This window comes from Seriola lalandi, unplaced genomic scaffold, assembly GCF_002814215.2.
Source record: "Seriola lalandi dorsalis isolate HSWRI2012SDOR001 ecotype SW California unplaced genomic scaffold, Sedor1 jcf7180002054572, whole genome shotgun sequence".
NCBI classification, from domain to species: domain Eukaryota; kingdom Metazoa; phylum Chordata; class Actinopteri; order Carangiformes; family Carangidae; genus Seriola; species Seriola lalandi.
The window spans coordinates 1,794,666-1,812,353 of NW_019525125.1; the positions used below are offsets into that span (position 1 = coordinate 1,794,666).

General features: G+C 39.6%; 1 protein-coding gene across 1 annotated transcript; it reads left to right on the top strand.

Moving 5' to 3' along the window:
- Window positions 1-6,104: 6,104 nt before the first annotated feature.
- LOC111663075 (uncharacterized) lies at window positions 6,105-16,921 on the top strand. The gene is made up of 18 exons (XM_023417128.2): window positions 6,105-6,211; window positions 6,366-6,517; window positions 7,007-7,160; window positions 7,444-7,636; window positions 8,566-8,660; window positions 8,739-8,925; window positions 9,082-9,179; window positions 9,287-9,440; window positions 9,568-9,686; window positions 9,766-9,933; window positions 10,078-10,191; window positions 10,494-10,546; window positions 11,183-11,297; window positions 12,248-13,424; window positions 13,528-13,682; window positions 13,998-14,067; window positions 14,178-14,379; window positions 14,950-16,921. Exons 1-18 carry the CDS (start codon window positions 6,118-6,120, stop codon window positions 15,442-15,444), a joined length of 3,795 nt encoding a protein of 1,264 aa, XP_023272896.2. The 5' UTR covers window positions 6,105-6,117; the 3' UTR covers window positions 15,445-16,921.
- The last annotated feature ends 767 nt before the right edge of the window (window positions 16,922-17,688 follow it).

A 17,688-nucleotide genomic window follows, 5' to 3' on the forward strand; every position in this document is an offset into this window, starting at 1 on the left:
AATTCTATACTGTACCATTTGTCACCAGTGATAAAAGTCAGTGGGTCTTTACCACAAAGAAACCCCTTTCAGTATCTACACTGCACCGTGGTCTCACACAGATTGTTTGAGAGAACTGGGATGCTACACGTCCTTTGGTGGATTTGTGTGTTTGATGTTGTCCTGAATCCAACAATGTTACATTACGCCTGCTAAACCAGTCTTTGTCTGCTTAATTAAAATGACCCTTCCTGCATAGATTATAAATCGGTGCATTTGTACTTTAATTTCCATTTGATTATGCTGAATGGATTGCCAATTTACATTTGCAAGGACTTCATCTGGCCCCAGTAGACATGTGGCAAGTCTACAGTACAGTATGTAAGCCACAGCCATGCACATGAGTAAGGGAGACAGTAGCCACTGCATGGACGGCTGTGTACGTTTGCGTACTGTTCTCCCCTTTTAACATGCAAAGAGGTCAGTTTATGGTTGAACCAAGATCAAGAATCTACAGCCAGTGGCTCTGTGAGGTTGCCTTTAGGTACGGTGGTGCTTTTAGCTGAATGCTAACATGCTCACAATGACAATACAAGCATGCTAATATCTTGAAGGTATAATGTGTATAATTTGTTTAGTGTCTCAGATTTACAGTAGTTACCAACAAACTAAGGTTGATGGGAATATCATTTGTATTTGCAGGTGCTAGTTGAAAGGTTAAGGGATCACCAAGGTTACGACAGTTCATCCTGAGGGAAACATGAATGTCTGTACCTAATTTCAATCCATCCAATAGTATTAGAGATATTTTACATGAAACCTCAAGGTGGCACTAGTGGTAAAGTCAGGGGATCATCAAAGTCTTAAGGATTCATTAGCAACCATGATCCTCTTTACAAAAGTATGTGAAATTTTGTGTTTAAACTGTCGATGAGCTCCTTGGACCTTGTCTTCTTACAGCTGTATTTTCTTTACAGTCAGCCTTTTTAATACAAGCAAATGATCTCGCCTCGTGGCAATTTCTTCACTTACTTCATGAAAATGATGATAATGTTTCATACAATGTTTAATGACCTGTTAGGATAGACATTCTTTACAGATGCTGAAGAGACACTAGATGCTAAATGCTTGTCCTCAAATGCTCTACATTGATTGACTGTTGCTGTGATGGTCGTTATCACCCCTCATTAACCTACATTTAACAGGACACAGTTCAATCTGCTGAAGGTGTAGATCACTGTGTGCTGACATGGCAGTGCTTCAGTCACAAACAATCTTTATTCAGTGTCACTGTGATGTTAGCTTCTGCAGTATTGCGCTCATAATGTGGGAAGTAGTTTGAGACTGACCCACAAGCACAAGAGTGAGGGGTTGATTAAATGTATATCTGAGAAAGACTGACTGATGTTACTTCAGAAGAAAGAAGTCGAATAGTTTAAGGATCAATGTAAGACAGACCCATCGCTCAGCAGCCTTTAGTGTGATGTACTGTTTCACAGTGTCTTAACCTCACCACTGATTTAATTTGTTCAGTTTTTATTCACACAGGCTTGTTTTTATTTTCTGTTCATTTTTTTTCCTTTATCAGTTGACACTAAGAAATGTTAAAGAATAAAAAATGTCATAAATGAGATCTGAACAAAACATATTTCTGTGTGTTCATTATTTTGAAAAAATACACTCTGAAAAGGTTAGCAGCAATATGACTTGAATATATAGTTTAATCTGACATAATTACGTGCCAGGCCACTAGTGACCCATTAAATAATCATTTGTGGTGTACTGTGATAAACTCAGATTGTGCCATGGGAAATATCCCCTCCATATTAAACAATATCCACAATTTCTATAATCCGATTTCTCAATTGTCTGAATTTTGGCAGTTTCCCTGCAGCAGATTGTAGGGCAATACAGAAACACCATTTGCCTTCCAGTGATATAAAGCCCTTGAAAGTTTTATGGCTTCACATTTTCTAATGTCATGCTTCTTCAGTCACTACAATCAGTGGACACTTGGCTTCACATCTGAATTTATTGTTTTGTGTTTGTGTGGAGAGTGTAGTGTGTGGCTCGTATTTGCTTCTGTATACAGTCTAAATAATGGCTACACAATTAAGGGTTTTGTGCTTCATTACAGCTGTTAGCTTTGAATGAGAATGCACAGTGCGCACGTGTGTGTGTGTGTGTGTGTGTGTGTGTGTGTGTGTGAAGTGGTGGTGGTCAGGTCGGGTGGGGTGGGGTGGGGTGTCCAGTACATGGGACCGGCTGTTGCTTGTTGTTCTCTCCCAGCTGGTCTCTGCAAATGCATCAGGAGAACAGAGGATCTGTTCAGACTACAGACAGACAGAAACGGACTGAAGACTAATGGGCTGATGAACCGAACCAGAAACCCTCCTTGGACCCGAGTAGAGTAAGTATCAATACTCTCAGTGATCTTTTAATGAAATGGATATAGATTCTTTGCATTGCGAGTATCTTAGAGAACTTGCATCCGTTTTGTCTTGTATGTAGCTCTGTAAATCCAAGTGGCTTTTTCAGACCTTTTCATTGGGACACTTTGAGGTGTAGTGTGCTGTGTTTTTTTTTAAGCTGTTGATATTTTCCATTTTCAATCATATGCAAATTCAAATCAGTCGCACCATACAGCATCCACTAAATAGAAACTGGATAGGCACTCAATTTGTATTTCTCTACATCTCATGTGTATCTGTTGAATGCATGAAAACAGTTAACAGTGCTAAATTATTTTTTGGTCCTGAGCTTAGTAATATTAGTGTGGATGTTCATCAGGATGATGAGGGGAGATGGAGAGACTGCAAAACATCAGAAAGTGCACTCTTTCCAAATGTTGTTCAAGTCAGCTAAAAGACAAATAATTACCAGATTAAGTAAAGAGGCAATAAAAGACCTACCAATTCAAATTCTAGCTTTTGTTGTATGAACAAATAACAGTATAAATAACCAAAATATTGCTGCTTTTAAAGAATTCATTGGAAGAATTTCAGCTGGTTGCAATTCACTAACTTTCATGTTCAATCCTTTAATCACGCACAAACATAAACTATAACTCCAGATTACTGGCCTCTTGATCTGAAGTGATATTCAGCTTGTTCACTGGAGCTATAGTAGATCTTGGTCACTGCCAGAGACTTACGTTGACTGAACAGGAACATTTCACATTATTTGGCATAATTTCCACCTTGACTACAACAACATTTGGAGGTATTTAATGCTGAGCATTAAGTTTTGTCCCATGTAAAGATAAATGTTGTTGATGATTGAAACTCAGTATGTCCACTCATTGTTTTATTTAATTTAGACACTAAGTAAAAAAAAAAACAAAACACTGAATATTAAGCTTTTGACAATCCGCATTGAGAGAAAGTGTGTGGGCTAAAAACAAATTAATGACATGCTAAACAGTGTAAATGATCTGTTGTGAGTCAAACAAATACACACCCCCGGGCTCTTAGCATTATGTTAGTACAACCAGCCACTAGCCCCACTGAGCCAATCAAGCAATTCACTGATGCATTTAGTTCAACAGTGATGACTAATCTACTAATGTTTTAAATCAAGGGGTTTTTGTTTGTTTGTTTGTTTAGTATGTCATTACTTGTGGGAGATTGTTTTCACTATTTCTATCTATTCATGCATTTTCTCTTTCAATTTTTTGATCACTTTTGTCTTTTCAAAGTATACCGTTCATATGAGTCGGGCCACAGTGACAATTATATAAAAACATTTTTTTAAAAAGATGATGTATTGACAACATGATGGTATTTTGGGTAGTGCAAGTAATCTGAATCAATAATATGAATCTAATCTAATTCATGGGTAGATGAGAACAAATCACATTTTATGTTGTTTACTCTGATATTTTGAAAAAAATTGGAAAATTGTAACAGCAAACTGTATCTAAGTATTTTTTATAAAACAAAAATATAACATTTTAGTTTAGCGTGACACATAATTACTTTATTTACATCCTCCTGCTTGTTTGTCCAATTTCAGTGCTGGAGTGGAAATTTGAAAAAAGTCCAAATCTAGTCTAAGTCTGGGCTGTATGTGCTCAGTGTGCGAAATTTAGGATGTAGCTGTAAATTGTTGTGGCGCCGCCGTAGACAACTACTTTGAATGGAAAGTAGCTAACGCCTGCGGGAAATGCTGCTAAATGTGCTAAATGTGTCAATTAGCATATTCATGACGTCATAGCGTCAGACAGCGGAACAAATTTGAAATAGTGACTGACACGTGGCCCATTAAGACTAAAACATTCCTCAAATGACGACATAGAAAAACATCATGTTCTTTACTTCAGTCCATTACACCATGTTGTTGCACCCTCTTCTTCTGCAGTTATTTAATGCACCGGAGTACGGGATGGACTGGAGTATTAGCACCACCTGTTGTTTATCTCAGTGTGCCCCAACTCCTAATAATCACATAACAGTAGTGGATGGAAACACACAAGCATTTTCTTTTGCTGATTTGTAACATGCGCTGACTAATGTCCAGTCTTGTTTTCATAGTGTAGTTTTTCCTAAAAATCTGCTAAACTGATAAATCTGATAGAAAACTTTTCTTTAGGTTTCTCTCCGTTCTCTGTGTGATGTTCACATTCCTGCAAAACACACAGACCTTTTCATCACTGCACATTCAGTTTATACCCTTTAATTATAAATCTCTTGGGATCAAATCTATGTCTCTGGCATGTTTTTCTTCAACATCCCCTAATATTTACTTGTGCAAATTCAGCGATGAATAAGCAAAAATGTGTAGCACATCTAAACAATAAAGGATCAGGCCTTATATGGCCATATTGAGGATCATGAAAGCCTATATGATCAGACGGGTAGCTGTCCTTGCAGGGTCCACTAACTGATCTTCACAGTACAAAGCTCCGCAGCCTCTTTTCATGTCACTTTCATTGAGTGGAGGGTCACAGTGCGAGCTCTATAAAGTGGCTGGGCCCATTCAAGGGACTAAAGAGGACAAAGCTGAGCTCGCTGCGGTGCCACAGACTCACAACCAAAATAGGAATGAAGCAAAAGGAAAAGGGAGGGGAGGGCATTAAGAGCAAGAGAGACACAGAGAGAATAATGTTAAATTCATCTGCTGAATACATTTGCTGGAAACTGATCAAAAGTGAATCTATGCAAACGGCAGGTTCAGTGTTGGTGTGTAGAAATGACAGCTGTGGTATAGGATGTGGTAATGGTGCAGCCAGTGCTTGTGAGAGAGACCAAAGATGAAGTCATGTCATTGAAGAATATCTGTGAAACATTTTCCCATCTTTTCCCATCATGCTCCACACTTAAAGTCACTGGGCACTGAGTTAAAATTTGGGTAAATGATGTACAGCACCAGCACAATAATGGATTAACTTGACCCAGCACACAGTTAGTGTTAGTGTTAGTGTTAGTGTTAGTGGTGTTGTTTTTCTCTGCCGGGTTATTTAAACAAACTGTGATATTATATGGATTTGAACTGTTGTAATCTACTATTTTTAAATGTATATGTCACTATTAGTTACTGATTGTTAACTGGTTGTTATTAATATGTGTGTTGTAATATGTATGTTATTTGTTTTGAATCCTGATTAATATTTGGGTATCTAAGTTATTATTAGATTACAAAATTGTTCTTAACCACATGCTGGAAACAGGAGTCATGCAAATGAGCTGAGCCACAGTTCGTCCGACAGAGCAGAGTCCAGAACAGTTTTAAACACGCTGACACTTTAGTATATGATGGTGTATGAACCGATCAAACCGCTGCAGCTGGAGACTGTAAAGAATCAATTCACCCAAATTACAAAAAGATATTTCCACTTAACCACTGGTGGTCTCTCTCCATGCAGTGTGTTTTATTTGTTTTAGATTTAGATTTTTTTCAAAAACATGTCATGTCATTTCTAAACTTGTTAATTTGCTGATAAGACACACTGAAGAGCTGTCAGAAAGGAAGCAGTCTGCGTCGCTGCTCATGACAGTAAGTAAAGTGAAATAACAGCTGAAGTTGACATTTCCTGTTTAAACTCTGCCTGTCTTTTATGTGGGCACACTCTCCCAGCTGACACCATGGATGAAGCTGTATGGTGGTTTCCTAATGCCTCCCAGGGAGCTCTGCAGTAGGATGCACGTCGGTATCTCTATCTGGATGCTCCCACAGATGACGTCCCGCCTCTGCTTACTCATCCTGTCATCCTTGGCAGTCTCATCCCAACTGGGTGAGTCCATGTGCCTCTTACTGTGAGTTAGTCCAGCCTCTAGATGAATCCATCTCTAGTTTCTCTAAGTACGTTTCTGTATATACAGTAGATATACCCAATGAAATATATATGTTGTCTCAAATGTCTATTTCTTATTTAAACTGTGTTCCAGGTTTGGAGGATGTTTTCTTCAGTCCCCAGGACCAAACAGTCAGGGAAGGAGAGGGAGTTTTCTTCCAGTGTGTGTCCGGGGAAAGTTCACCTCCTGCGAGCATCAGCTGGCTCAAAGATAGAAAGGTGGTCACAAGGGGTCGACGGATTCAGGTAAACACTAATTCACTTAACAGACTTGATCTGCTCTCTACAGGGTTTCTGCAGTGTTCACCAAATTAGATTTATGACGTTTCAAGAACTTTTTTTATACCACATCAAATGCAATTTCAAACATTTTCATGGTCGCACCTGTCAAAGAATGACAGAAAAACAAATAAATAATTGTTTGCACCTGTCCATGATTTGACATTTTTGTCAGGACTTAAATTAACATGACGTAGACTAATGTGTGGATTAGCAACCACCCTGACCTCCTCAGGCCCCTGGGCCAAAGCCTTTGTATGAAGTGACTTAATATTTCTTGACTGACAGACTGTTACAGAGTTCAGATTTAAAAAAAAAAATAAAATAAAGACAAATAGCAAAACTATCCCAAAGAGACACAAAACCTTTAAAAAACAGTAACACTTTAAAATACAGCCCGCAGTTGACAGTGTAATCAAGTACTAATAACGTCATGAACTGTGTTTTCTGGTTCAGGGAGAGTATGGAGGTGGTCACCAGAATAAAACTTCAGGTACTCTGCATCTTTTCAACGTAACATTAGAGGATGACGGGATATACATTTGTGTCACACACAATCCTTTACTGAACATCAGCAAGAGGAGCAAACCAGCTAAACTAACAGTGCAGGGTGAGTTTATTTCATTCCTACACCTCTTTCTTTTCTCCTTTACATCCGATTTATCTAACAGGTTGAATAAATAAACACCGATATACAGCTGCAACTAACGATTATTATTTTCATCAGAAAAATTAGAAAATACAGTAGTTGGAAGCAAGAGAAATTATCAGATTGATTTTCTTTCTTGTTTCAAGACCCAGAGCTACATTAAATTACTTATTCACATACTTTTTTTGCAGTGGGGTTACTACAGTGACAGTGTTGGCACTCTGAGTGTCCTTCTGTCTTGCAGGGGTTCCCAGACGGCTGCAGATCATCCAGGGCCCTGACAACATCACTGTTGCTATGGGAACAGAGGTCTCCATGCACTGTGCTGTTCGTGGCTTCCCTGTTCCCATGGTGCACTGGTTCAAAAACGGCTGCCTCCTGACAAACTGCTCGGCCTTGTTCAGCCTGCAGAACAATGGACAGCTGCTCACATTCAGGTGGGACAAGAGGAATATTAATTCTTTATTGGGGTTTTTTTGTTTCGTTTTTTTTGCCAATTTGTAATGATGAACCGAGAAGTATGCACTGTAAAAAAGATCTATCAATAGTCAGTGTTTATGATTTGCTACACTGGCCCTAAGGACGAAGCACATATAAGAGTGAGAACACAAACACTAATGGAAACATGCTCCAAATCCAGAAGCGCAACAAATACTAAAACACATAGAAATGGTGAAAATACATACAACAAGAACTGCTAGAACTGCCGGAAGTGCTCCAGCACACAAGGGCGGAGTGATGGGCTCGGTACAGATACTTTTACCTGCCTGTCAAGCTTGTACCCAACTTACGTTTTGAGTTTTTCAGGGGAGAAAGTAAAAGTAAAGTAAAATTTCAGCAGCTTGAAGTCCAACTCTCCTCCCGATGAGAACATCTCGGCTAAAACTTTGATATGTGGCTCTGCCATCCATGGCATTTTGAAATGTGTTAAAATTCCTTATGGAAGATAAAATTTGGTCTCAGAGCTAAAATATAGGCTTGTATTTGTTTCTGCCAGTTTATCTGAAGTTTATAATAATAATACATAAAAACTGCATGTTTTATTGGACATTTTAACAACAGTGCTGCCTCTGTAGACTTTGGGCTTCTTATATGTACAGACACATCACCACATTTATATAAAAATGAATCTACATAGCCAAAAATGAACAGAGGCAGTATGGTCTATATTAAATTTCACTTTCACCAAACAAGTGTGTTTAGAAATATGTCAATCTGTAACTCTTATCCAAATCAAGCCCATCACTTCACCAGTACTGAGCCTTGATTTTAGTTGTGATGGAAGTTGTGATTCACACTGCCTGGAGTTTTGATTCATTAGAAGTGCTTTTATAATGATTTAATAATTTCTGTCTCTGCTCCTCAGGAATGTAACCAAGGACGACGAGGGCTCATATCACTGTGAAGCATCAAACCAGAAAGAGACAATAAAGTCCCGACCAGCCTTCCTACTTCCAGCTGGTACTGTATGCCAACATCTGCCAGAAATATCATTACGTTACATGGCATAGCATAGCAACACACATGTTGTGTTTCCAGAGATGGACTGGAGTTTTGTGCAGCAGCCCATAAACCTGACAGTGAGGAGAGGCGAGAACGTTACAGTCACCTGCAGACCTCCATACAGCAGACCAGCAGCCCAGGTCTCCTGGTTCAAAGACAGCCAGCTCCTCATCCCCACCACTCATGTCACAGTACTGCCGAGTGGAGACCTCTTCTTTGACAGGTGTGTGTGTGTGTTTTATGCAGTGAGCATTATATTTGTATTTTAGGATATGCACGTGTGTATGCAGGCATGTTTATGTCACAAGTGTGAGTTTTTGTCCACTACAAGCTGCAAACCAAATATGTTCAAGTTTTGTTGACATTGTCCTTTCTGCAGTATCCAAGAGTTTGACGGTGGGAGCTACTTCTGCAGGGCCTCCAATATCTACCTTCAAAGATTTCTCACCTCCAGACGAGCTTCACTAACTGTGCTGGGTATGACACTACGATAGAAGTTCTGGTTTATCGTGCCACTCATCATCCAAAGTGCTGCTTTCTGATGGCCACTGTAAACGCCTCTTACTCTTTTCCTTCCCTGGCAGCACCTCCATCACTGAAAGTGTGGCCTCAGCTGCTGACGGTGCCTATGGGTGCTCGGGTGGTGCTTGAGTGTCAGGTGTCAGGTCACCCTTTACCCTCCATCAGCTGGATCAAAAGAGGCCACTCCAAGCAGACTGGAGGCAAGATTGCTTTGGGGTAAGTTAACGTGTTGCAGTAGGGGGAATGTAAGTATGTTGTATGTAATGTCATAATATTAACGAAACCTCATGAGGTATTATGACAGCTTCCTTTATAGCGTATGACTTTTCACATCTTTCTGCAGACTGAGAAACGCCACGCTCTACATCCAGTCAGCCAGGAACTACGATGAAGGAGTGTATGTGTGTGAGGCCTCAAACACACTGGGCCAAAGCCGCAGCACCGCAATGCTGAGAGTCGCCGGTAACTTTTCACACCAAGATACCAATTCCTAATTCCTCAAATGAAGAATATGAGTTGATATTCCTTTGTCTCCTTCCAGTGAGCCCCATCATACTGACCTTCGTAGGTCAGGTGAGCTGCAGGATCGGGGCTTCAGCAGTCCTGCCCTGCAAGGCTGTAGGGATTCTGCCCATCACATATACCTGGAGCCGAGGCAGAGGGGAGACACAGTCCCCCGTCAGTCTCACTGCAGACAGGCACGTTGATGGTGAGTATCAGGACTGGAGCCACTGGGAATTATTTTCACCAGCAAACACCAGTCCCTGGAAAAAAATTAAAAACCTCAGTCTAAGTATACCTAAGCTCGATGTGAGCCCATCGCTAATGTCTGCCTGGTTTTACTGCTGTGTAGAAGATGGAGCTCTGCATATTTCGAGTGTGCAGTTGTCTGACAGAGGAGAGTATTACTGTACTGCTGAGAACCGAGCAGGACGACATCAGAGACGTACCGTCCTCACTGTCACAGGTACTCTGACATCAACTCACTGTTTTACTGTCATTTCTTTTTTTCATATTTAGCTGTTGTTGTTCTTAAGATTTAAGAAAAAGCCTAAAAGTGAGGCTGCCTGTAGCACACTGCACAAAAGACTACCCTTAAAGACGACCCCAGTGAACTGAGTCAACGTTTGTCAAAAAATCCTGGATTTTTATTTGATAACAATCTGCATACAGGTCACACACTGCAATGTGCAAGATGCTTCCTTGACCTCATTTGCACGAGTGTCTTTTTCTTGCTGATTCTCTTTCATGCTGTCCTCTGTCCTAAAGCTGAAGATCATCCAGCTGATAGAGGCAAGCAGACAAGGCTGGTTTTGTCTGCTGTGAGTAAAATGATGTTGTGAAAATCTCTGCTATGGCTTGTGTGGTGACACCAGTGGTGGAAAGTTACTCAGTACATTTGTATATTTGTGCGGCAGAACTTAGTTTATGGAGGCCCCTTAAAGTAGGTAAAACTAGATCTTGAGCCGCTACAACAGTAAGCTGCTTCTTGCACATTGATGCATCAGAATTAACAACTTAATAATGTCATATATAATAATATATCAGTCACAGAGGAAGAACAAATTTTACGTTGATCCTTTAAGTACATCTTACGACTAAATAGGACTTTAAATGCAGGATTTATGATGTATTTGGAAACTGTGATATTGGTACTTTTACTTAAGTAAATCTAATCTAATACTTCTTCCACCACTGGGTGACATTGGTTTGCTCCCAAAACAGTGTGTGGACTCTATATCTGGTTTTCATGTGTGGTCTCAGTCCAGAAGCTATGAGTTATTCTTGATTGTGCATGCTCTAGACAACTTTATTTGTAGTGACTTTCTATTGTCACAGCTCTGATATTTCTGGCCTTTAACCTGCTTATGACTGGTTTAGTGGCTTAGTTCATTTTTACCTCTTTTTCAAACGTTGTCTGTCCTGAAACTAAGAATCTCTGTTTTCATATTTTCTAGCGCATCAACACTAGCAAAGAACTGCCAGTTTCCCAATCCAGAGACTCTATGGGTGATCAATACCTTAAGACAAGACATCATCTACACGTACAGGCACAGCATAAGGAAGCCACATGTATGTAGTTTTAAAACTCCAACCATCAGTTCTATAGGTTATGGTAACTTTCAACTCCCCAGGTAATTGCTATGATAGATAAAATAATGAAAAGACAGACTATCAAAACTAGATGACTGACAACTTATGAGGACATTAACATAAGGAGTTGTTTGGATGGACTACAATAGTAATGGGTTGAAAATGTTCATTATCTTAAGAAAGAAACCAATTAGCTCAGAGTGCAGAATTGGCCATTAGCGTCACACATCACGTTGTTACAATGTCAAGTTTTCAGAGAATATATTAAATAAAAAAACATATTAAATCCTGTATTGACACAGTTTCTTTATCAATAGAGCTTAAACTGTATACACTGAAGTGTAACACATCTGCCATTTACAGTAACTAGTGTCTAGTATATTTTGAGGATGTGGCAGGATTTTCATATGCACTTATGTTACAAATATAATATCCAGAATAATGGTTTCTGTGATCTTGAGCAGCAGATATTAGAATATAATTTTAAGACATGCTGCCTGTTGATGGTTTGGGACACACACAGTTCACTGCCTCTATGGGTTGCTGTAGCCTGTGTTAGCATCACTGCTAGCCTCCATTTCTCACTGGAATATGTGTCATGTTAGCTAGCAAGCTGATAATCAAGAGCAGACAAAATGCATGCAGCATACAAATTCACTTCTACAAAGCATTTTTGCTGCTAGTTGCTTTATAATACTGAAAATGTCTATATATAAATATATATAAACTATCATGACACTGGGAATGGGTTTTCTGTGCACACATTTTTCAATGTTAAATGCGAAGTTTGTTAATAGAATCAGTGGTTGGAGCAATGAAAATAAAACCCAAGATGTAAGAAAACAACTTTTCCCATTAAAAAACAAATCACATTGAAATCAAAGAAAATAAGGGATTTCCTTGATTTTTTTTTCTTCTCACTATTTCAGGTTTCTCATCAAACTGTGATGCTACAACAAATGGAGCTGCCACATATTCTACATTTTCAAGGGGAGCAGTGGCTGAGCTGAAGGTGTCACCGCGGTCACTCGGCCGTTTTTCACACCACCACCTGATTCAGCCAACAACCAATCCAAACCAGCCGTTAATCACACAGATGCAGCCTCCTATGTTGCCCCCACCTCCGCCTCCACAACTGCCAGTGACCAGTGCTACGCTTTTAATTTCACATAGTGAACCAGCAATAACACACAGCCAGACATCGGTAGTCACCAGTGAAGTTTTGGGTACAACCTTTCAGTATCAGGTCTCTGAACGTCAATCCCATTTGACATTAACATCATCACATACACAATTTCAGCATCAAGCCGGTGATTCTCAGGACTCTAACATCCGTGCTGTGTCTCTAGCTAGTCAAACCACAGAGCTCCTCGCTGAGAGGCCCGTGACCCAACCACCGTCAAAGCTTCCAGTGGGTGGACTGTTTGGCTTTGTCAAGTCGGATTCGTATTCGCCGACTCCAACACAGAGTCTTATAACCCAAACTACGACAAGTCACTCTGATTCAGTCACCCAGTTGCACCAATCTCAAACCCAGTCACCCCAACTGGTTACAAAAAGTCAACTTTACCCATCCTACCATGAGTCCACCTCAGCCCAGACTTCTCAAACAAACCCTCTACATCAGCAGCCTTCTCCAACCCCCTCACAAATACCTCAAACTCATCCTCAACAAACCTCTACTTTAAGTTTTTTACCCAAGTTCCACCTTGAGCTATCAACGATCCAGCAACATCTGCCTCCCACACAACCTCCACCTTCTTCAATCACCACGCCTCAGCCATCCCAAGTTCACAGTCAGCCTTCAGTAACTAAACCAACTTCAGCCATCACTACACTTCCCCAAACCCACCCTCAGTCATCTCCAACACAACATCCACAGCCTTCAGTCTCAACCGTCCATCTTCATGATCAGACCTCTGATCTGTCAACATCGGACCCTGAGAATCCCGTTGTCCATCAGGTAAACATGTCCGATCAGGTACAACTAAATGTTACTCAGCAAGGTGACCCCGCTCAGTCAGCTAAATCAGCCAACGACACTGAGCTTACAGAGTGGCTGAAGAGGAACACTTCCCAATCACCTATGACCAGTAATGATCCCAGGTAGGTCAAATAAAAAGAAGATGGAACAATTGGTATTTCATGCTACTACAAAGGTTGTACAGCACAGCAAAAGTGACACTTCTGTTTGTCATGTACACTTCAGGGTGACGCAGCAGTCTCCATCATGGCTGCCCGTGCTGGAGAAACATGACATCCCCATCGTGGTGGGAGTGGGTGTATCTTTGGCTTTCATCTTCATCACTGTTACCTTCTATTCAGTGGTCCAGAAGAACGAACCTGCACCAACTAGTCGAGCAGGTCGGAAAACCCTAGCTGCTCCAAATGACAGCACACCTATATTAAATTCTGAGTATGTTAAATGTCTAAAAAATTAAAGGTATAGTTTGACATTTTGAGAAATCTACTTATTCACACCCCCATAAATGGCAAAATCTCATTTTAAACTTAGTGTTTAATATATGTTTAAACAAAAAAAGATAGGCTCGGCTTACTGTTTCCTGTGTTTCTAGGCTTTCTGCTCTGCGAAGATAATCTCATATAACTCTCACTAGAAATGAAGTATATTTAAATGTCAAACTATTCTTTTAAAGCCAAATGACATGTCCTTCACAGCTCAGAGGAATCTGGGCGTACCCATACGACACACTGAGCGACGAGCTGCAGGACGTACATATGAAAACAGGTGAATACACCATTAGACAATAGAAATTGAAAGCAATAAGGCCTCACAATTGATCTTTTTGCCTCTTGGTAAATTGCACATGAAACCAGAGTGTTGTGTGTCTTGCACAGAGCTTTTGAAGACGATGATTGTGTGGCAGTGATTGAGCAGAGCCCCAACACGTCAGACACCCGAGCCCGACCTCCAGGACCCAGCCTGGTCACGGTGCAGATGGAGCCCACATTTGAGGATCTTCAAGAGGAGACACCACCCTCCCTGAACAACCACTCGGTCACCGTAGAAACTTATCCTGAACCCATTCTTGACACAAAGGTTTGATATCATAGAAAAACATAAATGTGAGAATGTGGAAAATTCACTCAGGGATATTTTTGGGAGGACTTTCAGTCCTCTGGGCATGAACAGATTGAGCTGACAAGTTAGCACTGTGGTAGCAGAGAATAATGGTACAATTGTTTTCCCTACTTTCTGTGAAATAATAAACACAAACATTGTGTCAGCAGATAACAACTTTAACTTATTTTTAACAAAAGTACATACAATACATAAACAGTAATCTTGGCTGTGGAAATATATTGGAAAACTGCCAAACTAAATGTAATTCTGACTATATCTCAACTATATGTGGAGTCTCTAGATTTTAAATCTTTGGTGACCTTGTTGATCAAAGTTCATGCTACTAAAACATGCTAACATGTTACCATAAGTATGTAACATGCATAAAACTAACCCAGGCTGATAGCTGATACTTTTTTGTTTTAACTATCTATTGTGAGTCCAACAATGTAGTAGAAGTGAAATGCTAAATCGCAGGAGCACTCGTTTTACATAACAACTTGGCAGCAACATGTCCTCTAGTGCCACCCTTCGCTTCTATTTCAGATTGATCCCTCTCTGGAGGAGGAGGAGAAGGGCTTCACTTTGTCCCAGCCCAGCATCCAGCTGCAATGCTCTGAGGACTGGACCAGTAACAGAGAAGACAACCACAGCCCATGTCAGGATGCCTTGCCTCCTCCATCATCTTTACCTTCCCGTTCACCTTCCCCCTCTCCACCATCCAGACGTGAGGAGGGCCTGCACTCCTCATTAACCCTGCAATGTGCTGAGCAATGTGTAGCACCAATCCACCACAGCCTCAGCATCTCACATGGCAACCCACCCTTGCTCCTGTCTCACCACGTCTCCTTGGGTCTCACTACGGTTGCTGTGGATGTCCATTTTTACCCAGCGGCCACTGCTTCGATGGCAGTAGACACTACCACTCATATCAATTCAGTCTCTAATTCCACTTCAGTGGCTGGGCCTCTCTTCAGTCCTCCATTAGTTAACAGTCGGGAGAATGACCAATCAGCTGCCAGATGTCATCAGTGTAAGTAGCTACAGTTTAAGGCATCAAGTCATTTGACATCCTCATGTCAACCAACTCCAACTATGACTTCACCACTGTACCCACAATGAGAAACATATTGATATAACATGAGGAATTATATTAAATTAATAGTTCAACATCTTGGGAAGTATGCATATTTGTTTTCTTGATGAAAGATAAATGATTATAAGACAAATTAACTTTAGTTATGTGACATATTTCTGAGTAAAATGAAGAAAAAAGAAAAAAAAAGACACTAAGAAATTGTCATAAACTTGTTTTAACATCTTTGCTTGTGTGCAGCTTAAATGAAAGATATACAACATGATGATTACTGAGCTTTAGAGGTGCTGCTATGGGCCGATTTTTAAACTTTTTAAAATATGATTTTATTTTATTTTTGAAACAGGCTAGCTGTTTCCCCCTGCTTCAAGCCTTTATGCTAAGGTAAGCTAAAATAACCTAAGCTAAGCTAACTGCCTCGTGGCTTCAGCTGCCAAAGGAGCTATTTGAAAGTTTTCCTATTGCTACATAACCAACATTAGCATTAACAGCTGTTTAGAAGAGATGTTGTGAGTTTAGTATCAAACTTCATTCCTTTACTCACCAAGAGCTGTCTGCAGCTTCTTTTCTTGTAGTTGTAGTTAGCATGCTAACCAACTTTCCCTCTCGTCATATAAATTCACTGATGGCTATAGTTTTCAGGAAGATGTAAGGAAACAGCTGTTAATGTTAATGTTTGCCATGTAGCGATAGCAAAACTTAATGCACAGTATGTAGGCAGTTAGCTTATCTTAGCTTAGTTTATCTTGGTGTGGTGTTGCTCTTCTCATCTAACGCTTGGCAGGACAGCGAATAACAATATGTTGAACTATTCCTTTAAAAAAAAAAAACACCTACATTCTGTATTAGCATCCACATCTTTTTGTTAATATGTATTTCATAGATTTAGTACAGCATTTTATGTCTCATGTCATGTTACATGTTTTACTGGCTACTTCTGAATACAACTACAGTTTTACAATGAATAGCCTTGCTTTTTATTGTTTTAATTCTCTATTTTATTAATGGAACATGAAAGAGAAAATGTACACGTGTAGTATTCATTTTATTATTATTTACGTAGGAGACACATTTCACTCTGATTCAAATGATGTAATTGGTTATAGGTTAGTTCAAGTAAAAATGTGTTGTACAGTAGAGACATCTTTAGTGAAACAGCCAAGGATACATTACTTTGTCAGAAAATATTGCAATTTTTGTGACAGAACTTGTTCATTGACCTGCTCGTTCTCTTGATATCAAGCTACTTGACTGTTAAATCTTTTTTTTTTTAAAACCAAAGGAAGATACATTTAGACAAGACAGCCAAAGTCTTTGTTGACATTTTTGTATGTACCTCAGACATGGCCATGTGACCCTTACTCTCAAAATAAAGCATGCTTTCATTTACTGAATACATGCTTTATGATAAAGAAAAATGTTAGTTGCTGCACCTGATTAAAAAGCTCTAACTTTAACCATGTGCCCCAGACCTCATCACTCCAGAGCCTGTGTCAGTGTCTACTGAGTTCACACGGTACTCACTCAGACTAGTGTTTCACATCTTTATAATTGAACCAAAATATAGAAACTGCTCTGCTATGTGTGATTTCATGTAAAACAGAATGAGACATTTCTCCCCTGGCATCAAACAGACACAAATTATTTAACTGGCTATTTCTTAAAGGCTATTACTTTTGGCAGTTGAAAGATATTTCTATATCTATATCTAATCTTTGAACACCTATAGGTGTAAGTTTATGCAAATGTCAATGAGGGAAATTTATTTAGCTGTTTAAAATAAGTATCAATAGAATGCAAAAAAATACTTAATTACAAACAAAAGTCCTGCGTTCAAAATTTAATTTAAATCAAAGCACAGGAGTATAATCAGCAAAAAAGTGTAGTATCAAAAGTATGCATTATGAAGAATGGACCCTGTCAATGATCAATACATATTGCTGATTTGTTGGTGGAGCTAATTAGAGCTTTTTAGTTTAATCAGTAATAATGCATCACATTTAATTTTTAAGTCATCAAATGTCACCTAACTATTAAGTGTAGCTCTCAAAATGTAGTGAAGTACATTATTTTCCTCTAAAATGTAGTGAGAGGGAGTATAAAAGAGCAAAAAGTGGAAACTATTCAAGTAATATGGTATTAACAGGTTAGACAACAGGTAGGTGGTCAGCGAAGCAAATAAATCCAAG

Bases quoted from the DNA above. Each gene is read 5' to 3' on its own strand.
- LOC111663075 (XM_023417128.2), top strand. From the start codon at position 6,118: ATGCACGTCGGTATCTCTATCTGGATGCTCCCACAGATGACGTCCCGC. The intron at 8,926-9,081 runs GTGTGTGTGTGT...TCCTTTCTGCAG, and splicing joins GGAGACCTCTTCTTTGACAG to TATCCAAGAGTTTGACGGTG. The intron at 10,547-11,182 runs GTGAGTAAAATG...CATATTTTCTAG, and splicing joins CAAGGCTGGTTTTGTCTGCT to CGCATCAACACTAGCAAAGA.